Below are 27,229 nucleotides of genomic sequence, written 5' to 3'. Positions count from 1 at the left end.
ATGGGAAACCTGTTTTCTTTTTGGCAACTATTAAACATCATTATTAATTCATAAGCTACACTCTTCTGCTGTTTGAACAAGCTTTTCTGTGCGCAGCTGAAAACCCAGTGGATAAATAGGTAGCTCCTTCATTGGCCACAAGTCAAATTTGATGGCTCAATTCAACAATTTGGTCAACAATAGAATTAGATTTGATTTAGACTTCTCAATTGTCTTTCTTTAACCGTATGACAAACTTTCGTAAGACAATTGAGAAGTCTAATTCAATTGTTTAGTATTTTGGATGCAACAATATAAAATATAAAATAGCTACAAGGCACTAAGTCACTAGAAGAGTTGTGGTATCGTTGTACTAAGTATCTTCTTACCAAACAAGATTAAAATAGCCACAAGGCAGTGTACGCTTCTCATTTGTAAACTCCTAACCAAGACATTAATCATGGGTCACAGTCAAAATCTCAGGCTGTGTTTAGTATGTATTGTCAGAATAGATTTTGGGCCCAAAACGCATTTTGAAGCGATAAAAAACAACATTTTCTCAATTCAAAATGTGTTATAGACCTAGAATCTATTCCAAGAATACATACCAAACAGAGCCTCAGTTTCATTGAGCAACAGGGATTGTGTTGCAGTCATTCTCCAAATCAATACAGAGAAAATTGGAGAGCATAACACCCCCCCCCTTTTCCTCTTTTCTTTCCTCATTCCAAACTAGAATGCCAGGGTAACCTGTGGCCATCTCATATCCAGAACAAGAAGTACGACTGTATATAACCAAATCAAAATGGTCAAATAATGCATAACATCCAACATAGCAGAAAATATATTCCAATGCGAACAGGTTGAGTTTTCGCGAAGAACACAAGGAAGAACTGCTTACTCACTAACGATTATGAAGATTCACCAGTAATGCCTAATCATGGACAATCTTTCTACATGCACGATGTGAAGCATCCTGCCACTCCATCACACAATGCACACTGATCTGAATCCAGTACTCAGCTTCAACAACCTCAAAAAAGGTTGGGAGGGGGGGCGGAATCCAACCCAGATATGGTCCAATACATACTACTTTAGTCGCATTCAGAATCTAAGTTTCATTGAGCATCAGGAATTGTGTTGTAATCATTCTCCTATGCATACCGGCGAAAATGGGTGAGCATAAACTCCCTCCCCCTTCTCCTTTCTTTCCTCATTCCAAACCAATATAACAGAAAAGATATCCCAATGAGAACAGCCTGAGTTGCAGCTAAGAACATATAAAAGATCTGCTTACTCACCATCCACTAGGATGATTCACCAATAATGCTTAATCATAGACAATCTTTCTTCACGTATGCTATGAAGAATCCCACCACTTAACCACCCAAAGCACACTGATCTGAATCCAGTATTCAGCTTCATGGAAAATGGGGTTTTGGTCACCTTGGAAGAAATACTTGATTCAGAGTCTCCTGTCCTGCATGATCTAAGATCAGGATTCTCAATGTCTCCACACGTCGGTGAAAGCCAGCCAAGGGTCAATCCAAATATTGATGGACTCTCGGTCCCTTCCTCCCTATTATCCCTCTTCTAATGCACATTTTCAGATCATGTCTTCCCTTGAGAATACTTATATTCCTTGCCTGCATGAAGTATGGCAAGCATTTCACAGCTTTCTACCCACATGGAATCAGGAAAGAGGCCCCCTCCCAATCCCCACCTATCCTTGCTTCCGTCATCTTCTGAATTTTCCCTTGTCTCTGTTTCCAAAACTGCCTGATTCAAACATCTCCTAGGGTTACCAAAACAACAACAACAAGAAGAAGAAGGCTTGGCAGTTGGCATGGACAGGACTGCAAAGCTCACACACTTATTGCCAGAGACCATAAGTATGAAACCCATATTACATTTCCATCTCCACAAAAATAAAAAATGGTTAAAACATAGTTACTGTGCAGGGAAAATCCACAAAACTGACAAGAGTGTTCATATTCGGCTTTACTTTTTTCATTCAAAGACATCACAAACAACACATAGATTGGACATTACATCTCCAGAAATCACAACTCATTACAATAAGATTGAGGGAATTCTGATCAAAATCAACATCTCACAACAGTATTTCTTTAGAAACAGAAATTATGTCTAATAAGAAAACAAGTTATTGAGCTTACTATGCCGGATGATTATAATGTGACGTATCAATGCCCGCCGCTCGTGCTGGCCTCGTCATCGTGAGAACAACAGCCTCCTCCGTGTCCGTTGGCATGGTGTGCATCATCTGCCTCCTTCGATCGGTCATTACTGTTGTCCTCGTCACTATCGTCGTCGTCGAAAGACTTTTCCTTGTGGAAGATGCAACACTTTTTGGAGCTTTTCCTATTGAGGAATTCATTATCGACGGTACCCTCCTTCCATGTAACCTTCTTCTTCTTCTTCGTCGCCGGTCGCCGGGAGAGGCGAAGAACTAAGATTTGCTGTTGTGGTCGCTGAGATGAATCTGAAGGAGAGGGTTCTTCTATGGTAATGGTAGTAGTTGCGGTGGCGCTGGAAGAATCCAATACCCTAGTGCTACTCAGCGGTCTAGCCATGCCCTTCTGGCTGCGTTTCGAAAGATCAAATTTTGATTATTGCAGACGAAAATCAAGCTTTTTGTAATCAAATTCAGTCGATTGAACAATCAGACTAGGGTTTAGATAAAAGCTTTAAAGCCCGATTCTGAATCACAGGGAAGAAATATTCTTTTTTGGGTAGAATCACAGGGAAGATTAGGAGGAAAATCTGTGAAGAAAAGAACGAGAGAAAGATAGAAGAGAAGAGTTTATGCCATTCCAGGTTTTTTTTTTAATCTATTCTGAGGAGGACAGTTATTGGAGTAGATCCGGATATATCATAGCAGCTATAATTCCTTATCCAACACCATTGGATTGGGATCTTTTTCATCAATTGATGTGGGACCCATCACTGACTAGTCTTCCAGTGCTGTCTTCGCTCCTGCACTTACTAGCAGTGTATCACGGAAAACTCCCACTTTCCCACACCTCGCTTTATATCCTTTCATGGCGAGGACGAGTTGTTACACAACGATACATAAGAAGGGGTTCTCTTCTCAATTTTTCTGCTTCTACGAACTCTGCTAGGTACTGGGTACTAGCCCATCTGGTTCTGAGTCTTCCGACCGATCCAAGGTTCATTTTTTCGATGATTTGATGATTCGTCGATCATCCACCGTCAAGGATAAACCAATAAACCCTTTCGGTCTCCTTTCAAAACCCTTCTCTGTACTCTTTAGTAGCAGAGGAGACGAGATAGATTGACAGGTTAATATTGATTCATTCTGTTGTTTGATTCTCATCAAATAGTTTTCTTTTCCCCTCTCTTCTCCTTGTGTTTTTGCATTCTCTGTTCTTTATCTACTATTGCCCGTTATTTGCTCATGTATCCCCAATGTGATTAGGTAGCGGAACCTCTGGAAAATTATCCATGGAATCTCACCATTCGATGATTAATGGAAGCAGTTAGAGGTAAAACAGATTCTGAACCCCGAGTGAATTCTTTTTCGCTTTTTTATTTTTTTATTTTTTTCCTCTGTCAATACATGAACACTGCAAATGTTGTATATGAAATTGGTTAATCTTTAGAAATATCAATAGAATGACGAGCTAATATATTGGTTTTGGGCGTCTAGTGCTCTGGGTCATATAGTATATTATTGCACTACATGCTTACTGATTTGTATTTGTGGCTTATTAATTCCTACTCGATCTGTATTTGAATACTATAATCTTTGAAACCAATAGTCAAGGGTTAAGAAATTTGGGGAAACTGTATTTTTTAAGAAGGAATGTACTCATCTTCAAGTTTAGTTCATATTCATGTTTCATCTATTTATGGGCCATTGCTTGGTGTGATGGTAAAAGCTTGGTCTGCTGGTTTGAAGACATGGTTTTAACACTGAGAGTAGCTACTTCGTGTGAAATGGTGAAGGTTAGGACCAATTGCACTCATCTCCTCATGAGTCCCAGGACCATGAAAAGGCAGAACTTGCACTGGCTTACAATCTTTTTACTCTCATTTCATCTATTTATGCATTTTATTTTCTTTTGAAGAACAATGTATCTTCACCCAGTATTAGGGCAAGATGTGATTATTCCTTTGAACATCAAGGGACATGATAGAAAAAAATATTTCATCCTTTTTCATTTAAATCAATCTACAATTTTTTCTTGCAGTTTGCTGAACAGACCCCGGGCATCAGCAATGGTTTTTTGACTGGTATTTGGTAATTATTGTAAATTTATTCCATGATGATCCAGAGCATGGATGTCATGTAATCCATCTGGATTCTTACATTCAGTTGGTAATCTCTACAAATTTTTTCAGGACTCTCACTGCCTCACGTGGTTTTGAATACTGGAATTGAGACGCATTGGAGTTTCTTAACATATATACCACCTCAATGTGTATCAGCACAGTCATTGTTGAGAGTTGAGACTAAAATAATAAAGGGCCTTGACTTGCATGAGGGAAAAAAAGAAGGACAACTCATATGCCATGCCAGTCTGTTGCTTAGGTGGGAAGGGTTTCTGACAAAGAGAATAGAAGTAGTCTATTAGACGCATTGGCCTTTAACAGCTGAGTTAGTTTCAACGGGAATATGTATCTGTAGGGAAAACGGACAGCAGATTGTGTAATTCTCTCACCGATGATGGCTCCTCCAAAGAAATCAAAGAAAACCAAAAAGAAATCGCTAACTTCGAAGAAATGCAAAAGCATAAATGTAGTTCCTCTAGAGCCCAAAGCCATTGAATCTGACTGGTGGGAGAGTTTCTGGCATAAAAACTCAAGTGCAGGTATTTCTTTCATCTCCATACTTCTCTTCTTCATAATTTCAAGATAAATTAATGAATAAGTGAAAGATAATTGTATCATTTTGGCTCTTCATTTTAGTTTATATAATATACAACATGTATACAGTATGTTTCCTTTTCATCTCTCTCTCTCTCTCTCTCTACACACACACACATTTTATTCAATATCTATTTGATGACAATCTTTATCCTTGGTCCTTGGAGGTCCTTTTGGCCAAACCCATTACCCAGCTACCCCATATTACGTTACAGAGAATTTTTCCATCTCTTGAGAAAGTCTACTGTCAAATACACTGCTTGGGAGCTGTTGTTTATCATAACTGTGAGTTAATAGAAGTCCAAAAGTTCTATATCTGTGTGTTAAGCTACTGAATTCCATGTGGTTGGTAGCTTAAAGAATTGGTTATACTGATTCCAGTGATTCGAAAAATTGGTATCCACTAGGTAGAAGAACCATTATTTGTTCGTTGGTTGCTTTACTCAAGTTTTGCGCAGGTTTCTGTCATTAAGGTTGTTCATATCAAAAGTTCTAGAAATTGGAAGTCCATGGCAACAAGGTCTAATGCAGTGGAGAGAGAAAAAGCATTGGTTTCCAATTTTGAGTCTCCCTGTGAGTGTATTGGTTTTATTAATATTGTGCAGAAATGTAGGAGATCCAAAAGGAAAGAAATCTTCATTATTTCCTTCCACCTGACAGAACTAGCCATGTCTGGAAGGTAGGAAATTGATTCTCTTGAGGGAAATCACCAAAACATTTTGGATATGCACTTAGTCATTTCCTTTATACTGTTATGCAAGACATGATATCTCTATATGTTGGACCTTAGAAGAAGAAGAAATGAACCCGATTCTCGAGCCTGGAAAAGAACCTTTGGACGGCGGTTCTGGAGAAAACCTGAATTGAACTATTTTTTGTCTTGTTCCAATCCCCTTGAGGTTGAGCATTAAATCACCTGTGTGCTCAGGCTGGGTCAAGGAAACAAGCTTGGTTAGCAAATTGACAATAGGACATCTTAGTTTTGTAGGTGAAATCATTTTTTATCTTTTGAGTTCCAATGCCACGTAGGACTATCAAAATGGTGTTGAGTGCACTGTCATCTGAGTCTTAGATATCTCTAGGATAGAACTTACACTCAGCCTTAAAATCTTTGAGCTAATTTGACTCATAAGTGACATTCTTTTTCTTAGTAATCATGCTTTATGATTGCTTAGCCTATGTTCTGGAGATGTACAGAGAAACAACTGAACAACAAATACTGAGACATCTGGATGCACCAATATGTTTATTGTTTCCTATTTTATTCCTGCATGTTAAATTATCTTTTCAGTTGTCGTTTGCTCAAGCCTTTGGTCAAAGACAATGTTTGATTTCTTCTCCTCCATTCATCAGAAATTGCAGGTTCAACTGTTCCCAGTGATGAGGGAGAAGCATTCAAATATTTCTTCAGGGTATCAAGGAAGACATTCGACTATATCTGTTACCTTGTCCATCAAGATCTTGTGTCAAGGCCTCCATCAGGTCTTATCAACATTGAGGGAAGGCTTCTAAGCGTTGAAAAGCAAGTTGGAATTGCCCTGAGAAGGTTGGCTTCTGGAGAGTCCCAAGTATCAGTAGGGTGGGCCTTTGGGGTTGGGCAATCCACAGTATCTCAGGTAACTTGGAGATTCATAGAGGCCATGGAGGAACGGGCCAAGCACCATCTCAAGTGGCCCAGCCCTGATCGAATAGAGGAAATCAAATCCAAGTTTGAATCAGCTTTTGGATTGCCAAACTGCTGTGGAGCTATCGATGCTACCCACATCGTCATGACCCTACCAGCTGTTGAGACCTCAAGTGACTGGTCCGATCGTGCAAACAACTACAGCATGTTCCTGCAGGGCATTGTAGATGAAGAGATGAGATTCCTTGATATTGTGACTGGTTGGCCTGGGGGCATGACATTCTCGCGGCTCTTAAAGTGTTCTGGGTTCTTCAAACTCTGCGAGAATCAGCAGCGTCTTAATGGACAGGTGAAAATGTTATCCAATGGAGCTGAAATCAGAGAATTCATAGTAGGTGGGGCTGCGTACCCACTTCTTTCCTGGCTCATCACTCCGTATGGGAGTAATGACCTCACAAGTTCCATGGGTGATTTCAATGAACAACATAAGGCGGCAATGTTACTAGCAGCGAAGGCTTTCTCACAGTTGAAGGGTGCTTGGAGAATCCTTCACAAGATTATGTGGAGACCTGACAAGTGCAAATTGCCCAGTATTATCTTGGTATGCTGTTTGCTCCACAATATTATTATTGACCGTGGGGATATACTACAATCAGATGTGCCTTTATTTGATCACCATGACTTCGGTTATGGAGAGGAAACCTGTCAACAAGTTGACCCGCAGGGTAAAATTATGAGAACAAACCTAACAAAACATTTGCAGAATTGCAAAAAGTAGCATTCCTCAAATTGATTTAGTATGTTTCTCGTGGCGCAAATATGATTGTTTCTGCTGGTCCTGCCCTGTTCTGGATTTCAGCCACTGTTTGGGCAGTATAAAAAGTTCCTTTGTTGAAGACTATTGAGGGATGAGTCGAAGTGTAGTATGCTGCTTTGAACCCTGTAGTCAATTTACTATTCTGATCATAACAAACACTGTACTTGGTGCAAATAACAGGTAGAAACTTTATCTGCCTTTCTCCATCAGGAAAATCTAATATATACCTACACAATTAGATGGTTGACATATAGGATGCCCCATCTGCTCTTCATTTCACAATGGTGTTTCCAACAGAACATGTATTTGTAGTGCTAATGTGATGCATTCAGTAAAGCATGAAGGATTTAGAACTTGGACTCGGTGTTGGGATTGCCCTCTATGGATTCCAGTCGAATTTCACTCTAGATATTTTGGCCACTCCACCTAGAGAATGGGGCAGGGGAAGGATGTAGATCTCCTTAGTTTTCCATATTTTGAACTTTTTAGCTCAAGAAACTAGTCTAGGCTTGATCTTTGAGTTTCCTTGATTTGATGTGGTTTGGGGGGCCAAATGAAATGAAATATAGCCTAAATATGAAACAGGGAAGGATTTTCAGTTTTCCATGTTGAGAGTTGGCTGAACTCAGGCTCATGGATTCTGATTCAAATATACCAATTCTCTCAGTTAAATTACGATTTTTGGAACCATGAACATGATTGAGAAAATAAGAACTTGCTCGTGACAATTGTCCATGAGAAAGAAAAATTAGTTTTTTTGTCGATTTTTTAGAAAATTCTTCTGTATATATTTTATCAATTAGCATAGATATGTGTTCCATTGTTTCGAAGCGTGATCGAAATGAGAATTGAAGATCAATCAGCTTGGATAGGATTCCCACCCCCCCCCCCCCCCTAAAATTTTCCAGAGGACTGGTACATTTAGAGTTGCTGACTTATATTCTGATGTTTTCAAGGAATTTATTTGTGATGATTGGAATATTGTAGAGAGAGAGGTTTCAGCCCTCATAAGAATTTCGCCTTGTTAAGTAATGACTTGCAGAATTGCAACTGTAGATACCTCAATGTCACTGTCATCACATTTAAGGACCATTTGTTAGATAGTACAACTATATATGCTTTTTCTTTTCTAGTAGAAAGTACATAAGATCTCCCAAAACAAAAAAGCTACAAATCCAGACAAAGTTCATCAGCCAAGGTATGGTACAACTACATGAACAATAACTAAGGTTCAAGGAAGCTGAAAATCAAGCTTCATCTCCATTCCAACTATTCTTCATCTTAGGGCCAGTAGGTCCTTCTTCCCCTAGCACTTCATCTGGGAGACTCAGAATGACATTCTCAAATGCAGTCTTCAGTTTACCAGGTAGAAATTTCTCCACCTTCTTTAACTCATCAGCTATGTTGTAGCTAATCTTGGGACCCCATTCCCTAGCATAGTTCAGCCATGGGGGTTCGACAACAGTACCCAAATACTCGGCCGAGACAATAGCAGACCTCACTCCTGTATCCATGACGGTTTTGCTCTTGGCGGTGTCATTCCTTATTCCAATTCCAAGTTTAGTGTTCCCTTGAAGAACTAGTCCGGCTTTCGAATAGAATGCATGGCCATGCAAGGATGAATAAGTTACAACCTTATTCCCACCTTCAAACTCTACTTGGGAGGCATCCAACCATGTTCCTTTGCTGTGTTCTGCGAAATAGACTCTCGAAAGCTCACCAGTGAAATTACTAATCCTGAGTGTAACATGTTCCCAATCTCCAACATGTTCCCCTATCTTACCTAATGAAATATTAATCAGTCCTACCTTAGCCTTTGCAGCTCCATTAAATGGGTAGAAAACCCATATAGCTATATCAGTGAATGTGGCACCAAACATTGGCTTTACATGCAAGTAAACCTGACTGCTTTGTAAATCTCCTTTCATCACCTTCTCTTTAGCTCCTCCATCTACAGGAAGATCCAACCAATAGGTTCCATCATTGGAACCACCTTGGGGAAGGTTAGACCCATTTGAATCAATCAAAGCAGGCTTTGATTCTTCACCTTTCTTGTACAACAAAGCTCCATTATTGAAGAACCAGCTCACTGAAGAAGGGAGATATGGCTCATCAGGATGGAAGTAGATCCATGGAGAATATGCTTGTACTAGAGCCTCAATTTGTTTCAGATTAGGCATTGCTGACAAATTAGAACCACTATTTCTTAAACAAGCCACAGGTAAAGAAGAAGCCACGTCTCCAACTTGAGCTATAAAGGTCCCTGTATGGACAGCTTGAGTTTGGGTCCCTATAGTAGTGGGTCTTAAACCATAGACATCAATCTGCAATCCATTTGAGCTGCTCTCCTTATCTGCTCCCCAAATCAACGTGTCGACCTCGCATTGATCGGTAAGGTCGGAATGGACACATCGGATTTTGTCGAGGGGTGGCTTCTCCGGTGAACTTGTGAGAACATGACCCAAGGCTCTATAACCATCAGGTGGGGTTGGTAACCAAATATAGCCATTTCCATCTTGCTTAATTTTCAGAGACTCACTGCTCCAAACAAGAGTATAATCCACCGGCATCTTTAAGGCATTCTTGCCGTCGTCTTTTCCGGCAAGAACCCACCCAAAAAGAGGCTTGTTATTGGGTTGGCTATAGCAGCCAAGCATAAAGAAGCCGGCCGGTATCGAGGAAGGTTCAAAAAAGGTGGCGCCGAGGTTGTCCGGTCCTCCCTCAAGGGTGGCCCAAACCTTGGTGAAGGTTGAGACTTGACACACTTCTAGCCCTCCTAGATTTATGCTTCCACTAGCAAATCCCTTACCTGTAACACAAAATCAAAACTACAACACTCAATGAAACTGAAAAACCATTTTAAAGCAATACTAAATTGAGTACTTATTGATTATTTCTTCCAGGAGAAAGAAAGAAAATCACCTGGTGGCCAAGATGGCAATGGAGATGGTAGATTGAACATTGTTGTAATAGCTAAAGCCTTTCTCTTAATGGAAAGATCAGAAGAAGAAGAAGGCAGAGGAAGACAATTCCCCATGGTGGGAGATCAATAGTAGACTAAGTGAACAATTAAATAAGGAGAGAGAGAGTTGTGAAGCATGTTCTATTCAGTTAAAGCTTTCAAGCATGGAAAAATAGATAGCAAAGGAAAGCAATGGCTGTGTCGTGCACGCAATTTTATTAGGTGCAAAGCTTTCAAGCCTACTACTACTGCTTCTCTTTCAAACTAAGTTGAGGTAGAGGGAATCCTTCTTCTTTAGTTTCCCATTATGAGAAAGATGGAATGCCTTTACATCCTAATCTGATAAGTATTCCCCTTCAATCTAAGATAGAACCATTTATAACCATAAATCTTTGAAGAAAATCTGTAAATCCGGTGTCAATCGGTCGGCCCGGTTGGTTTCATTCGAGCCTAATTAATCGGTCCCCACCAATTTAATGCCCTGAACTGTTTTGATAATTGACGCTTGTAAGCCAGACATGGACTAGTTTTTTATTCAATCGGCCGGTTACTGACCAATAATTGGGCTTATGTTCATTGGGTTAATTGAGCGAATCGTACTATAAACGGGCTAATTGGGGTATAAACAATTAGATAATAGTGCCGGCTGGCCTCAATTAGGTGCTAGTCGAGCGATAACCAAACACCGAGAATAGCCGGTTCTTAATCGGTCTAGGCCTAGCACCGGGCGGTTTTCTAGCTGGTTGGTCCAGTTGCGCCTACTGGTGTGAAATATTTCGATAATATTCTGGTGCCATAGTTCAGTGTTATTTTGATCATTTTGGAGGTATTTTTCAGTTTCAACCAGGGTTGAAAATCCAATTGAAACCAAAATCTTAAACTTTAATTTTAAATCAACACAGCCAATCCAACCAATCAAACCGAACCAAACCGGTCTGACCGACTGCATCCTTGTAATCTTGGCTACCAAGGGTAGCTGAGGATAAAGCCAAAGAGGGCAGCAGTCGCAAGAAAAATATTAAAGATGTATCAGATGGTCCCTTGTGGGCTTTGTTTAAACTTTTTAACTTTAAAACGGCTCTGACAGAAACAACTCAGCAAGAAGAAAAATGAGAGAGAGAGAGAGAACCTTAACCATGCATTTTCCACGAGCATCTTAAGAAAAGTGTGGAAAAAGGAAATTCTCTGAGCTGTACTAGTTTACGCGTTAGAAAACGAAATTCTTTATTCCTGCAGAGACGAAACTAAAAGTTGCAACTCTTGTTTTTGGGTTCCTCTTTCCTAGATTACTTAGACATTTCAGAGTCTTCACCATGCATTTTCCATGTGCATTGTAGGGAAAAGACGGGAAAAATAAAAAAGAGGTATGTTTGGTTGGCAAGAAATGAAAAAACAAGAAAAGAAAATTTTTGAGAAATAAAGAGAGAAAGACACAAACTCAAACGTTGCAACCAAACAAAGCCAATTGTGATCGAAGGAACATTCGTTTAGGATAAGACTTGAGAGAAGAAACACAACTGGTGAATTGTTAACACTCAGTCAGACCAAGTCTGACTTGGCGCAACAATTGAGTTGCACTATTGCAACTTATTGGTTGCGGGTTTAAAACTTGGAAATAGCTTCCCCTACGAAGCAGGGGGTAGTCTAGCCGGGGGTAAGGCTACGTATATTTGCCCCTCCCAGACCCTGCATGGTAGTGGGAGCCTTGTGCACTGGAACGCTCTTTTTACTCAGTCGGACTAAGTCGCTCCAACAGGGAAACAAAATCAATAGAACCAAGTGGATGAAAACATAAGAAGAGGAGTGCTGTGAAGCTACTTGGATGTCTGTAACAAGCTAGGAATCCTATTTTGTGCAAGCATTCAAGCCTAATGCAGATTTTGCCTATGTTTCTCTATCCAAAATCCAAACTAAATTGGTGTTTGATGATTCTCTTTGCCTTCTCTCTCCCTATTTAGGCAAAAGGAGTGTCTTATATCTGAACCAGATGAGCTATTCTTGTTGGATCTATTGGAAAGCTTTTAAACCCATGAATCCAAGAAAACCAATCATTAGAAATGGACTCATTTCGGTTCTTCACTCATAAAATGGGTACATGAATATATAATTGAAATGGTTTCATTTCCTGCAAACCTGAAGGCTCCATTTGGTTGGACGTCAAGTATTGCAAGTTAGAATAAAGAGCATAACCAGTGCATAAGGCTCCCGCTACTAACAGGGTCTGGGGAGGGGCATATGTATAATAGAAAAAAGAACGGATATTCGAAGAGGAACTCTTGGCATCGAAAGCAATTCTGTAGCTCTACCCCGAACTTTAAAACAGAATTGCATCGGTACATCGAATTATGCCTGCTATGTTTTGATGGTCTGAAGGAACTACCTTGAAGTGATTCTGAAGTTTGAAAATTTGAATTGAAAGCTTTGTAGAAGTAATGAATGAAGAATGGATTCCCATTGGGAAAATCTTATTATGACCTTCATCTGGAATGAAAACGAGTATTTCTTTATAAGTGGCCTCAGAAATTGTACAGTTACAGAGGAAATCAAGTTTCAAATGGTGGAAGGCTTGCTACTTGTATACATAACCTAGACCATGGAGGAACACAAAGCTGACCAGATTCTCACCACTACTCTACATATAACCAAAAACACCTACTGTTCTCCAACTTATATTTTGTATACAGAAGGATAGTTGTGATACCATGGGCAGTGGAGATGAAGTCATAATATAGGAAGAGCAAATCTCACTATAAAGGAAGACAGCATCTAGCAGCACAAATTGTTAACCACTAGAAAACAAGATATTTTGTTAACAGAAAAATTGGTGTGCTAAATACATCTATGACCCTAAGCTTTCAAAGAATTGATACTCAATTTTTCTGTAATGCACGAGTACATATCTTCCTTTTACATTGAATACGTGGATTGATGAGAAGTAATGAACATCAACAAAATGACTCAACGGATTAAACAGTTTCCAGAGAAGCACGAGTTTTGGCTGAAGCATGGCGTGCCACGAACGACTCCACAAGTGAATTTACAAGATGAGGTGCTTCATCCTTCATCATCAGCAACAGAACAATTGAGTTCTATTAGAAGCTAATCAACACCGTAGAAATAATTTTCATAAAATATCACGAAAAACTACAGTATGAATATGGAGAGAGAGAGAGACCTGAGGGCAGTGTCCAACATCAGGGAGGACAATGAAGTCTTCTACTGAGCTGAAATTTCCATAGGCTCTTCCAAGTTCAATGGGTTCCCAGGGATCCTTATCCCCCCATGCTACCAGAACAGGGCACTGCAAAAAAGTTTGCAGAAAAAAAAATGAGAGAGAGAGAGAGAGATGAATTAAAAAGAAAATTAATTAAAGATTGGGCTGATGGTCTGACCTTTACTTGAGGTAATAGTTCCTCAGGTAGAGGACCCCCTGAGTAGCAAATGAATTCAAGAAAAACATCTGCAGCTCCAGGCTCAAGTCCAGGCAAAAGAATCTTCTGAACTAGCTCGTCAGTCACCTGAGTGGTGTCATGGTAACACTGGGGACAATCCATCAGAACCAGTCAGCAAAGATGTGTACGACATAAAGTGAATCAATCCTATGTGGTTTATATATTTTGCAGATAACAATTTTGTTTGATTTACTTGTGTGGTAGTCAGGCTGCTCCTAGTTTCCTCTTCAACTGGAGTTTTCTCTAAATAACAATGTTCTTGAGATTTCAGTTCCTACTGTGACTATTACAGCTTCAGCTGACTCTCAATTTTTTTATGTATACTCTCTCCTAACTTCGAATACAAACCACACAATTCCTAACATAAATTTTCACACTGTACCTCATTCAAAATTGTGTAATTCTCTTACTAAACTTTTTTCCCTCATCAATTGTAATTTTTCATTGGTAGCCCTCTTCTCATCCAGGAATCCCCCCTTTTCCCTTTTATATGTATTTTATTTTTGGGTGGGTTTCATTAGAAAAAGGCTTCATATAACCTGAGCATAGCCAACTACGGACCTTTTTAGGTTGAGAAATTTAAGAAAAAATGGATCATAGCTTCTCATCAAACTACCATATTGCATCATAATTAGAGATCTACATTTTATATCCGAAGGGCATGGTTCACTAAGGACATTTTATGTCACCACCAACTAGAATCCTACACTTGGAGAACAGAGGCCAAAATATAGTACATCTTGAATCCAGCTAACTGGGAGGGTACACTACACAAGCCTACACCACATTGACACCAGAGCAAGAAAGCTTTACCAAAACCATGATATGGTATCAGAATGGAGCTCTCTTAGGGTTTTGGTTGCCACTCCGATGTGTTACTCACGAAAAGGTACCCACCATTCAATCTTTCATCAAACAACTAAGGGTGTCTACATTCAAGAGTTAAAACCATGAGGCACCCCACAAAAGGGAAAACCAGCAGTCATTAGAGGAGTCATTAACCACACCCCCTGGGTTTGCTTCCTTTGAGTTCAGTTTTCTTAAAGGAACTTCATCAGACATGGAAACTATGGTTTCAAACACATCTTGGCCCATAACATTGTTCCTGGGCATCAAATAATATACCATTTGGTGATTTTATTTATTAATTAGTACAGTAGCCCATAAAGCACACAGAATACACGGATTATTATAAACCATAGCGGTGGTTAAATTGACCATTACTTCAGATTTTTAACCTGCAATCTCTTTTGTCTTGCAGAGAAGCATTTGTGCTTTGATAGAGTACCTGGCAAAGGATACTTTTCACTGCTTGTGGAGAGGCAACAGTTTTGTAGAAGAATTTTCCCAGAGCAGTATTTCTGCCAAAATAGAATCACTATTTACAATTTAACTTACAGAATAGCAACTAGCAGACAAAGAGAAACCATTAAAACAATGTCACCTTAGAAAATTCTGAAATGATCTGATAACAGGTCTACCATACCAAGGCTGCTTCTTGATATGAAGCATACGTAAGGATATATTTAGAAGGACAATGCCCTTGCAGATCTGAGGCTCCATAACTGCTGCCTGAAGGCCAACAACTCCTGCATAGAGACCACAACATCATGGATAAATCTCAATCAATTTTCCTCATTTTCCACAACAGTTTGAAAGAAAAAGTCTAAATCATCCAAAACTTGTGGCAGACGATGACAAGTATTCTTATTGCTTCATTCTAACAGGATTATGATAACTGGACTAATGACTGCTTACTAGACCAAAGCATCATCAAGAACGAATCGACAATTGACCCAAAAAAAAATAGAAAACCAAAATTTTGGGTCCAAGATTTAGCAAAAAAACTGATCATTACATATTGATGCAAGTGAAAATTATTCCAGAGTAAAATGGGACTCACAATAGAATTAAAAAGAACATCTTACGAGTTTTGGATCATCTTTCTAACTCAGAGAAGTAGGCAAAGGGACACCAAGAGAGGTGAAGTATAACCTATTTATTGAAGCAAAGAGGGATTTTCACAAGCAGTGTTTTTTAAGGAGTTCCAGAGCAGCATGCAGGAGGGTCTTCTGTGGCTGGAATAGCTGGTATAACAGTTGGAGCAGCCTATTTCTGAAAGCAGAATCTTTTTTCAGTACAGACAACACAAGTTTTTGACAACCCAACGGTTTAAGAACATGACTTAAAATTAAGGTCCACCAGATCAGAGATACTCTACAATTGGAGAAGAGATCACCTGAATCCAACTTCAAACTCTCTATCCGTCTGTGTTCTGAGACTTCTAACTACTCAAGCTGCCCATCTTCATTATTTTAAGTCATTACTAATCTCATTATGATGTCACTGACCCTGAAACAGTTGGCACGGTGTCCAGGACATTGCGACATTAGTTAGCACAACAGTTTCCATTTTTACAAACCCTGGCCATGAGATTGGATAATTGATTGGCTGCTAAATCTCAGGAGGACCGATTGGATGACTTTGTCAAAATCTAAGCTCTCCGTGGACCGGTTCTCAGATGCTTTTACAATTTAGAATCTCTGACTGTTGCATCCTTTTGCTAATGTTGTTGCTCCAGACGTTAGATACATAAATTTTCTTTAGGTTCGTATCGTTCGAATATAAAATGTAGCAACGTAAAATATTTTAAGCAGAAAATGGCAACGACATAATAGAAAATAATAACATTTAGATGGTAGTTGAAGAATGAAGTAAAATATTTCCTTTGTCCTATTTTCTATAAAAACCTAAGTAAATTAGTTGAAAACTTCGGTTGCCATAGTAAGTTTTTGGTTTAGTTAAACAATTATTGTTGGTATCAGTTGCAAACTTACATTTCATTTTTGTTTCAACTTTGCATTAATTTACAAAACCTTACATCCGACCAGACACAGCCTTTAGTTTGCTCTTTAGACGGTAGACACCACAGCCTGGAATTTCAGGAGAGGTTAAAAATTCTAAGGGGAAAACTGTTAATTTTAGCTCTGCACTTCCTACACTAATTAGAGTACATAAAAAAGAATCCCCTTGAGTTGTAGTTGAAATTACGCATAATGGCATTATTGTGCATCAAAAAGAAAACAAATAGCATCTGAGGAAGGACAAATAAAAATAGAGACAGGAGAAATAGAATGGAATGAATAAAAGAAGATGAAAAGAAAACCCAAATCTCAAGAAGAAACTAAAGGTAGGAAAAGAAGGCATGCATAAACCTGTAGAAACTATAAGCCTTAAAACAACGTAGCCGCAGAGGTTAGACATACACACAGGGAGTAATGGCCTTCATTACATTCATCTTTCCACACAAAAAAGATGAAAGTCAGAGCCATCTAAAACCGAAAGTTAGAGCCAAAAAGAAAAACTATTTCTTATCAAACCCACTGGGGGCCGTGAATACAAATATATCCCGTATTATGGGCAATTATGTATGAAGTTTCTCTAATTGCATTAAAATCAACATGTTTCCTGCAATATGATAAAAATTCCAGTATAATGACCCGTACTCCTAGAATCTAGAAATGAGCTCATCATCAATGTAGTAAAGGAAGGCCTAAATTCTGTGGAATGAGAAGTAAAACCAAAAAAAAAAAAAGGGAGAGCTTTACAATGTCAAAAACCATACAAGATTTTTTTCAGAAGCAATCAAAGTCCAATAATGATAGAACAATGCTCAAATGAAACAAAAACTCAGAGAAAGTGGTCACCTCCAATCGAATTACATATGAAGAATGCTTCGTCTTTAACCACATCAATGCAAAACTCATTTATCTGATTGGCCCATGTCTCAAATGTGTAAAAGGGGTTGACCCCAAACTCACGTGGATTTGGTTTGTCAGAATAACCATAACCAATAAGATCAATTGAATATACCCTATGCGATCTTGCAAGAACTGGAATGTTTTTCCTCCAATGGTCACTGTTCAGAAGGACAACAATGAATCACAACAGAGTTTAGAAGAGCCAAAAGGAAAACTAAAAAAAATGAACAAAAGTTAGAAACAAATAAAAAGATCAAGCAAGTACATCCTTAAAACAAATATTTCCTTCATCATCAAGATGTGTACGTAATGAATTAAATAACTGACCTTACAAGTAATAAATGGCATAATATATACATATAGACGTCTTTGAATTCATTTTTATTCCACTTGCCATGTCAGTGACTCTTGGACACACTTCAGATTCAGACCCCCATGTTAAAGCCCACGTAAAACTGATCATCATGCATGTTTAATATTTTAGAAATTGAAATTTATACCTACTATTTATAGCCTTTATTTTTAAAATGTGTTACTTTATTTACAATCTAAGAGATGCAACAAACCAACCCCCACATCCGTTTTCTTTTTCTTTGTAGAAACCATTTAAGATACAGATCAACTGTTTACTCATGCAATTAATTTTTATTATGCGTAACTCCATGGGTTTTGAAGGATACGGGTACAACAGATTTTAATCCAGTTTTGTTTTTTTCTCAGTAACAATAGAAGAGTAACTACTACTATCAAAAGGCAATAATCATCATTATATAATATATGGGAAAACCAAAAAGAAGTATGTGTGAAGCTTTTAAGTATCTGACTGGTACATGTATAATGCATTTCCTTTCTCAAAAATATAGTGTATGAAATATGTGAGGAATATTATTCAAAGAGTAAACAATCACACACACACACAAACATATGGATACAATATTGATAATGACTTTTTCCAAAATTACATTAAACGTAAAATTCTACCAAGCTGATGAGCTCCCATATTTTTTTCAATTGAATCTGTATTATGAAACCAAACCATTAATGCAGACCCAGGGGGGTGATCTGCTATGGTGGGCTTCACAGAGAGAACAATAGAAGAATTAGAAGAAAGGAGGGGAAAGGGGAGAGGGAACTCACGCTCACACACACTGAGCTTCACAAATAAACTTCATTAATCAAATCCTCAAATCTGTTGCTCTCCTACGATTACAATGAATAAATAGAAAATAGCTTTGCAAAGGAATAGAAACCTAACTAAAATAGAAATAACTCCAAAAGGAAACTACCTAAGAAGCTCCTATGTAATCTACCCATGAAATAAAATAAACTACAACAAATATTGCATCCTAAACTAAACTACCAGCCCTTGCCAGACCAGAAAACAGGTTTAGGACCAGCCTTTGGTTTGGGTTTCCAAAGTGGATCATGTCGGTCCAGCCAGGCTAAGGCAACTGCATCAACCATTGCCAGACTAACCCTGCCACATGTTGGTTGTAAGCTAAATTTCCAAAAATGTCCAAGGCTATAAAGAAATACATTTAACTGTTAACTTTTTGGATACTTTATTGTTTCAACAATTTAAAATATGCTTCACTTGTTAGGCTATGTCACCTGGAGACTTCAAAAGAGTAGCCATACCAGGGCCAACACTTAACTGTTAAATAAAAAATTCTGTACTCAAGCCATACCCTATCCAAGTTCCCATGATATGTTCATAGGACACACTTAAATGATCCATACTTACAACGACCCTACATTTGTGCATTCTCAAGCTGACACACATAGGACCTGCTTTCGGTGGCCACTTTGTTGCTGCAGTTTGAGTTTTCCAAGATACCTAAGCAATAGCTGGAGGTTGCTAGTGGTGCATTTTCATAAAACCAAATTCCACATTCCTCTATATTGGGTTCAGGACATAAGTCACTTATAATAAGCAAATGCACAACAATTAATTTTTTTTTAAAATGCAGGAATTCTAGTTTACAGGATGTCTGTTTGATATAGTAAACGGTTCATTTGTAAATACAAGCTCACTTACAAACCAAATGTTTGTACTAAATTCACAGACCATGAGGTATACTCAAGGCAGTAATGCAGTGAAGATTACGGTAATAGTTTTTTTTTTTTTTTCACAATGAAGGCAGTTTAGTATCGTCACTAAGGAAGTTCATTCCCCCTTGGTTTCCCCTTTTCTATCCCCACATGGTTAGTTCTATGGACCTATATATCTATTAGTGAGGAAACCCACAAAAAGAGACATTGAAATACATCTTTAGATTTATGAAGAATCTCCTAATCGGTCATTTTAAGTCGAATTCTCATCGGATACAGTTCTTAGACTTATAAGTGGCTAGCCCCACCATCACCATTCCAAAAGATGAATGGAAGGAACATCAGGACCATGTGGATTAAGAAACTCAGCCTCCTGAATTGACAACCAGCAATAAAATTCACAAAGATTCTATCTAATGTTGAATCTTCCAAGGAAAGATATCAAATTATTATAGTTCATTCGCACAAAGAATGCAATAGGTACCGATAAAGTTGAAAGACATAATGAACTAGACAAAATGAATGGAGAACATTTTCATAGCAAGCAATATGTGTATTTAATACCTATGAGAATTAGATGCCAGGTAATGGGAAGGAAAATGTGTACGAGGTAGACCTGTTTGCCCCAAACCCATGAACTAAAACTAGTGCAGGGCCACTGTTCCCCGAATATTGATACCGAATAGAATATCCCCGCCAGTTCCATGTGCTGCAAGAGCATAGACAACAAAAAAGAGTTGAGGAAGAATAAGTTTTTTTTTTTTTTTGGTAAATACTAACAAAAGAGCATTCTAAATAAGTTATTAATTTCATCACCATAAGAATCTTGACTATAACTGTTGAAATGACACACTATGACTTGATCGCTAAAAATGAATTAGCATTAAACCCAAACCACAAGGAAAAAGGAAGTAACAATTAAAGAGCTTAACTTGGATATGGCCATGCAGTGATTAGCTCCAGATAATGAAGGTTTTTAAGGTATAGGATCTATATTCTAAAATTCATGCTTTCTTGTATAAGAATATTCTAAAATAAGTAGGGGATAAGAGAGAGAGAGAGAGAGAAGTGCTTCAATTAATCTCCAAATTCCAAAAGAATGTTTGATGGATTACTCCACTTCACCATAGCAGCAGCACAGATACAAATTCAACTCACAATATAATGCAATCATTGGATATGACAAAGATTAGTCTTTGATGCAGAGAGAATAATAAAAACCCAGTCACAAAACTAAACCCCTTCAATTTGTGTTATTTCCAATTTTCAAAACCAGAAGGATTACCTGCTCAGAACTTCATGTTGGGGGCTCTTAGTCAGCGAATCCATATTGGGGGAACTCTTATCTTCAGCTGGGTCGACCAAAGAAGCATTCAAACAGGAGGCCAAACGATACCCATTTGAATCTAATCGAGAATATGAAGAAATGGGGACAGAAATTGGGATTTTGGGGAGATGGCATTTTCTCATAGGGTTGCATGATGCAATCTTTTTTCTTCCTCGTGAACTGAAAACAGGAAGAACGAAATTGGTCAAGGTGAATGAAGAGCTAGTGCTTGCCATCCCTCGGAACCCACGGAGAGGGACTGAGTGTGGCACACACATACACACACACAGGGAGAGGTTCAAGATTTTTTCTTTGCTTTTTTGAAACAGAATATCGGATTATTGAGCAGAGCTGTAAACAACTCCCAGCGATCGAATTGAAAGCTTTTTTCTTTTTTATAGAAATTAGAGCTTCAGAAAGTAACAAAATTAGAAGCTCAAGCGATTCAAGGGTGGAATGTTTGAAGGTGGGGCCGTTATGAACAAGAAGAAGGTGGTCTCTGCTCTTCCATATACGTGGCAGACTTACCACTATTCTAAAATCTTTCTCTCTTTTTTTTCTTTTTTTTTCTTTTTTTTTTGTTGCTAAAGTGAATCTATTTAAAAACCACTAATTGAGAATCTCTTACACGAAAGTGATCATTAGATCGGAACATTTTCTCTCAAATTATATAAATGTGTATGATTTGGCTTCAACACTCGCTGCATCCACCATGGGATAAAATCAAGTGGTGATCTCCCTAGCATCGACTAGGGAGGATTAAATTTTTCATCTTTCACATTGGCCAGGGTCAAGGGTGTAAATCGGTCCTGAACCGGGTATTCGGTTCGGTTCCTGGGAGTGATCCAAACCAAGTCCTGCTTCAATTCTAAAATATCAGTACTCATACCGAACTAGTATAGTTATGGTTCAATTCATACACAGTTTATACTATTATATAATATAGGGAAAAAGATCTTTACTTGGTGGTGTTTCCTACGCCCTCTCACAGGGCACATGACACCTCTGCCCCCTTGGTAGGTATGGTAGATACCTAGGCGTGCTCCGCCATTGGCTCAGATGCTTGTATAGTGTATGATAATATCTTAGTATTATAGTATATTAGTATATTATAATATATTAGTATTATAGTGTATTAATATACTATTACATAGTAGTATTATACTCTTTTTTTTTTGGTAAGGGTATAATACTTTATTAATATATTATAATATATCGGTACCCAAATTCAGGTTGGTTTCGGTTTTAACTGTCGGTTCTTATGTTGGATCCGGAAAGTAACTAAGTCCTACCTCGGTTCTGTTCCTCAGTTTTGTATTTTAACCAAATTCTATTTGATTCGGTTCAGCTCTAATTATTCAGTTTGGTTCGGGTTCCAATTTGACACCCTCAGCCAGGAATGTCAAAATTCCAACCCAAAACAATTAGACCAAATGAGATTTGATAATTAAAAAAAAAATTGAACCGAAGCCAAACCCTGCAAAAATTAGTCCAAACTAAACACCTAACTGTATGGTTTCGTTTGGTTTTTTTTAGAAATCGGTGTAGTCGAAGACTGAATCGATCAAAAATAGTTAAAAAATCAAATCCGTATAACAATTCGATAACGAATTAATTGATTAGAGCCCGTTGAGCCAAACTCGATAAAATTCAAAATTAAATTTGTTTGAAACCAAAATCAATGAAACTTGACTAATCGACTTTGGTTTGGATTGGTACATATAAAAACCATTTTAGACCAATCAAAATCGAACCAAACCAACCATTTTACACCCTTTTCTCAGCATTTGCCTCATCTTCTTACTTCTTACATTGCATGAGTTTTGCCTTGCCTCTACCTGTATATGATACCAAAATACATGCCTTGGGTCGGTGGGAGCTTTAGATCTTCTTTTTTTGTTTGGTAGAAGGGATTTTAAGATCTTTTGAGAATGTAAACTTTATCCTTCAGACATGCTCACATCTCTTGCCAATATTTACATTACCTTTCCCTTCTCCGCTCTATGCGTGTCCATCCCTCCGCTCCATGCGTGACCTAAAACAACCTATTTCTCCTCCGACCCCCCTCTCCTCCGCAACTACCGATAACATGCCCACCTCCTAGCTTCTACCATGCTCAACCAATCTAACCCCTGCCCTCCTCCTCCTAACCACAACACTGTTTACCCCTCCACCACTGGCCCTGCTATCCCCCTCAACCCTAATGTCCTATCTCTTACAAATACCCCATTTCAATCACAATCCCCAACTGATACCCCCTCCCCTGAAGAGTACCTTGATGAGTCTGAGGATGACGACTTCATGGTGGATGAAGAAACAGAGGACCGACTCTCTACAGATTGGTTGAATACCCTTATAGGACTCATCCTGGACGGTAAGCAGTATCGGAAGCAAGCCATTAATGATGCCCTCATCCCAGCGTGGCATACTAGGTATGGAGTTGTTTCCTCTCCTTACGCTCCTAATCAATACTTGTTCCATTTCCGTCACAATCTTGATCTGGCAAATGTCCTGGAAGAAAGTCCCTGGACGGTGTCAGGGAACCTCATTACACTTGAACGATGGAACGAGAAACGTGTCTGGGGTTTCCATATGACGGACTTATGGGTCCAACTTCATGGTGTGTCGTCCGAACTACTTGATCTGGAACTGGGCTTCCGTCTTGCGACAAAAGTAGGCAATCCAACTCACGTCATAATTATCAATGGAAGATACTTGGGAGAACCTCTACAGTGCATCAGAGCTAGAATAACTGTGGACATCCACCAACCTCTGCGAAGAACTTTCAATCTCAAGCGGCAGAATGGCAGCAAAGTAATTATCCATGTCAAGTATGAAAGACTGCCAATCTATTGCTACCATTGTGGTATCATCGGCCATGAGGACAAACGATGCTCTACCCTCTATGAGTTGGAGCTTGCCCGGCGTCGGCCTACAACTAGAACATCGGCTGGCTCCTCCACGCTAGCAGGCCAAGTTACTTCTCTCTATATTGATGTCTGTGGATCAATCCCAGCCCCTCATCTGATCGAACATGCCCTAACCCTACTCCTGGAGGACTCCACCTTCTTCAAAACGCAGTAAGACACCCACTGCCACAACACAGACCCCAACGTCGGAGAAGATGCCTGAAGCCCTACTATCGTTTCACGATACATCTCAGACGGTGGACAGCTGCTCTGGTCACGCGTCTGACGGCTCATAGAGGAATGTCAGAACGCACCACCCCCTCAGCCACGATAGTACACCTGGCACTACGAGTCAGATCGCAATCCCAAGAGATCTTGCCTCACAACAGCAAATGACCCCAGCCTTTCCCCAAAATCGTTACACCCTGCCCCCCCTAGATTCCCATCCTCAACCCCCAAAACCCATCAACTCCCAACATACCCCACCTTCATCAACAGCTTTTCAGCCAGCCCAAGCTAACCCAGGCTATCCTCTCTCTACTCCCACAATTGACAGGTGTCCAAATTATAAATCAAATATCTTCTTTACCACATTAATCCCTCATAAATTACCCAAATACCCCCCACCACCTGTCTCTGGTCTCGACTGAGGAGACGAACATACCCTTCCCCACCTCACTACTCCCCCCACACCACTTATCCTTCACAACCAGCCAACCAACTCTCCCCTAATGGGACCATACCATGTGGCTCCCACCTCAATCTCTAACCCATCACCCCTCCACCTATGATTCCCATATCTCTGAACCCCGACCCAACATTTCTGAGCCCCATTGGCGAACCACCATCAACTAAAGCCAGGTCCTCCTCTACTTCACCCATATTGAAAAAACCAACAAAGAGCCAGGCCTCCCCCCTCTCCATTCCTACACACTCAGGGGTCTCAAAACAAGAGAGAGCAAGGAAATCCAAAACTGCAGATCCTTCGCAATATGACCCAACTATCCAACCCATGGAGCATTTTTTATCCTTTACCCCCACGGAGGCTGCCAATCAGCTCCACGGGTCACAATGAAAATCATTAGCTGGAATTGTCAAGGTCTGGGGAGCACCTTGACAATTCGAGCTCTCAAAGATCTCTCCAAGAAGATTCGACCAAATATAATCCTTCTGCTTGAAACCAAGTGCATCATGGGTAGACTTGAGATGGTCAAAAGGAGACTGGGCATGGATGAATGTTACTCTATTGATGCTACTGGAAGCTCAGGGGGCATAGGCCTTATATGGAATAACCATATTCAGGTCTCCATTTTATCAGGGGATAATCGGATTTTGGATTGCAAGATTTCTTCCACTGTGGGAGATGCTTTCTACTTCACAGGAGTCTACGGAGATCCGGTTATGCAATACCGTCACATCACTTGGGATAAGCTCAGACATATAGCACACTCTGGTAGGGACGATTGGCTGTGTATAGGTGATTTTAACTCCTTTCTCTCTTGGCGCGAGAAAGAAGGAGGAAATAAAAATGGAAGCCGGGATATGCAACAATTCAGAGACATGACTAATGATTGCTCTCTCATGGAGCTGGAATCTAAGGGGCCTATTTTCACTTGGTGGAACAAACGGAGAGGGGCAGCGGCTATTAGAATCAAATTGGATAGAGCTTTTGCTAGTCCAACCTGGAGGGCCAAGTATGTGGCTGCTACAGTTACTGTCTGAAGCACAGTGGGCTCCGATCACTTCCCTATTATTTGGACACTGAAGGCCACTAACCAAGAGGAAAGAGACCGTTCAGGTTCGAAGTCATGTGGTTTAGGCAACCCCAGTGTAAAGAATAAAAGGCTGAGAAGGTTTGGGCTATTGACTCCTCTGGATCTCCTCCTCAAAACCTCCTCAACAAGCAACAAAATTGTAAGAAAATATTTAGGTGATGGAACCATGAAGTCTTTGGCCAGGTACACTCTAATATAGCTTCTCTCACTACTGAGCTTGATTATTTGCATAGTCTCCCTTTATCTCCTTACTCACAGAATCGTCAAGATAGTGTCTCTAAGCTTTTGGCAGAAGAATTGGCCAGAGAGGAAACCATGTGGAGCTAAAAATCTCGGATCGACTGGCTTCAACATGGGGATCTTAACACAAAAATTTTCCATGCTTCTACTATACAGTGAAGGCATTACAACAAAATTTCTCGTCTCAAGCGGCCATCAGGCTCTTGGACAACTTCAGGGGTGGAAATAGAAGACAAAATTCTTAGCTACTTCTCAGGGCTTTACCAATCCGAAGCTATAGATGAACATTCCCTGTCACAAGTTCTTGACTGTATTCACGAAGGTGTTCCCCCGGACCTGAATGATCACCTCTGTAAGCACCCTGATCTTAATGAAGTCCGAGAAGCCCTTTTTGCCATGAGCCCTTTGAAAGCACCGGGACCAAATGGTCTCCCCCCTGCGTTTTTTTCAAAAATATTGGGAGCTAATTATCCATGATTTGTACGCTACGGTTCTCCACTTCTTCCAGACTGCCTCCATCCCTCAGGCTATGAATCATACTTTTGTCTGTCTGATCCCCAAAAAGCAGTGCCCTGATTCTATTGAAGACTTTAGGCCAATCAGCCCCTGTGGTGTTGCTTACAAGGTCATAACAAAGCTGATTGTTGAACGCCTCAAAGCTGCCTTGGATATGCTCATCTCCCCATACCAATCCGCCTTCGTACCAAATCGACTCATCTCAGACAATGTCTTCCCAGCTCATGAAATCTTTCATTTTCTTCACAACAAAAAGAAAGGAAAACAAAAGTTTCTTGGGATGAAGCTCAACTTGAAGAAAGCTTATGATCGCCTGGAGTGGCGATTCATTGAACAAGTGCTTTTGAAGATGGGGTTCAACCAAGTTTGGGTCCAACTTGTTATGGTGTGCATCACTTCGACATCTTATAGTTTCCTTATCAATGGCTCAATAGTGGGCCATATCCAGCCGGGCAGAGGAATAAGATAGGGGGATCCTCTATCCCCCTTTATTTTCATTCTATGCACGCAAGCCTTATCTGCTGTGGTGATGAAAGCTGAGAACGAAGGTTTGGTTCAAGGTCTTCAGATCAAGAACAGGGGAACTCCTATTTCCCACATGCTATTTGCGGACGACTGCCTTTTGTTCTCCAAGCTCAAACTTCATGAGGTCTGTAACTTGAAGGCATGCCTCCATCTATACTGTGATGCGAGTGGTCTGGCAGTAAATTCTAAGAAATCTTCCTTACTATTTAGTGCTAATACTCCTATAAAATTCCGCAGGTGGTTCTCTCGGGTTTTAAAAATTAAATATGGCTCTGGTACTCCCAAGTATCTCGGTCTACCTACCGAATTTGGTCATGGAAAAACAAAGGTGTTCTAGGAAGTGCAACACAAATTGGGCCAAAAGCTTCAAGGGTGGAAG

The 27,229-nt window shown here is 39.6% G+C and overlaps 3 protein-coding genes across 4 annotated transcripts; 1 reads left to right on the top strand and 2 right to left on the bottom strand.

The window, feature by feature from the left end:
- The first annotated feature begins 3,048 nt into the window (after positions 1-3,048).
- LOC122641444 (protein ANTAGONIST OF LIKE HETEROCHROMATIN PROTEIN 1) lies at positions 3,049-7,332 on the top strand. The gene is made up of 3 exons (XM_043834679.1): positions 3,049-3,302; positions 4,366-4,835; positions 6,244-7,332. Exons 2-3 carry the CDS (start codon positions 4,688-4,690, stop codon positions 7,290-7,292), a joined length of 1,197 nt encoding a protein of 398 aa, XP_043690614.1. The 5' UTR covers positions 3,049-3,302; positions 4,366-4,687; the 3' UTR covers positions 7,293-7,332.
- A 995-nt stretch (positions 7,333-8,327) lies between these two features.
- Positions 8,328-10,442, bottom strand: LOC122641443. The gene is made up of 2 exons (XM_043834678.1): positions 10,254-10,442; positions 8,328-10,140 (listed from the first exon to the last, which is right to left on the bottom strand). Exons 1-2 carry the CDS (start codon positions 10,366-10,368, stop codon positions 8,579-8,581), a joined length of 1,677 nt encoding a protein of 558 aa, XP_043690613.1. The 5' UTR covers positions 10,369-10,442; the 3' UTR covers positions 8,328-8,578.
- Positions 10,443-13,025: 2,583 nt separating this feature from the next.
- Positions 13,026-21,148, bottom strand: LOC122641445 (pheophytinase, chloroplastic). 2 transcript variants are annotated; one of them, XM_043834680.1, is made up of 8 exons: positions 20,844-21,148; positions 20,175-20,267; positions 17,453-17,664; positions 15,190-15,334; positions 15,034-15,106; positions 13,686-13,832; positions 13,469-13,594; positions 13,026-13,352 (listed from the first exon to the last, which is right to left on the bottom strand). In XM_043834680.1, the coding sequence occupies exons 1-8, from the start codon at positions 21,119-21,121 to the stop codon at positions 13,260-13,262; spliced, it is 1,167 nt and encodes a 388-aa protein (XP_043690615.1). In that variant the 5' UTR covers positions 21,122-21,148; the 3' UTR covers positions 13,026-13,259. The 2 variants fall into 2 exon arrangements, with proteins under 2 accessions (XP_043690615.1, XP_043690616.1); XM_043834681.1 differs by having other exon boundaries at positions 20,123-20,267; positions 20,844-20,982.
- Between the last annotated feature and the right edge of the window lie 6,081 nt (positions 21,149-27,229).

The sequence above is a fragment of the Telopea speciosissima genome, chromosome 10, assembly GCF_018873765.1.
Source record: "Telopea speciosissima isolate NSW1024214 ecotype Mountain lineage chromosome 10, Tspe_v1, whole genome shotgun sequence".
In the NCBI taxonomy this organism is placed as follows: Eukaryota; Viridiplantae; Streptophyta; class Magnoliopsida; order Proteales; family Proteaceae; genus Telopea; species Telopea speciosissima.
The sequence above is the reverse complement of the archived record's forward strand: the minus strand, read 5'-3'. Positions and strand labels throughout refer to the sequence as shown.

Coding starts and splice junctions, on each gene's coding strand:
- LOC122641444 (XM_043834679.1), top strand. CDS start 4,688: ATGATGGCTCCTCCAAAGAAATCAAAGAAAACCAAAAAGAAATCGCTA. Junction 4,836..6,243: donor GCATAAAAACTCAAGTGCAG/GTATTTCTTTCA, acceptor TCCATTCATCAG/AAATTGCAGGTTCAACTGTT.
- LOC122641445 (XM_043834680.1), bottom strand. CDS start 21,121: ATGGCAAGCACTAGCTCTTCATTCACCTTGACCAATTTCGTTCTTCCT. Junction 20,268..20,843: donor CAACATGAAGTTCTGAGCAG/GTAATCCTTCTG, acceptor ATGCTCTTGCAG/CACATGGAACTGGCGGGGAT. Junction 13,595..13,685: donor AACTATTACCTCAAGTAAAG/GTCAGACCATCA, acceptor ACTTTTTTGCAG/TGCCCTGTTCTGGTAGCATG.
- LOC122641443 (XM_043834678.1), bottom strand. CDS start 10,368: ATGGGGAATTGTCTTCCTCTGCCTTCTTCTTCTTCTGATCTTTCCATT. Junction 10,141..10,253: donor ATTGCCATCTTGGCCACCAG/GTGATTTTCTTT, acceptor TTTGTGTTACAG/GTAAGGGATTTGCTAGTGGA.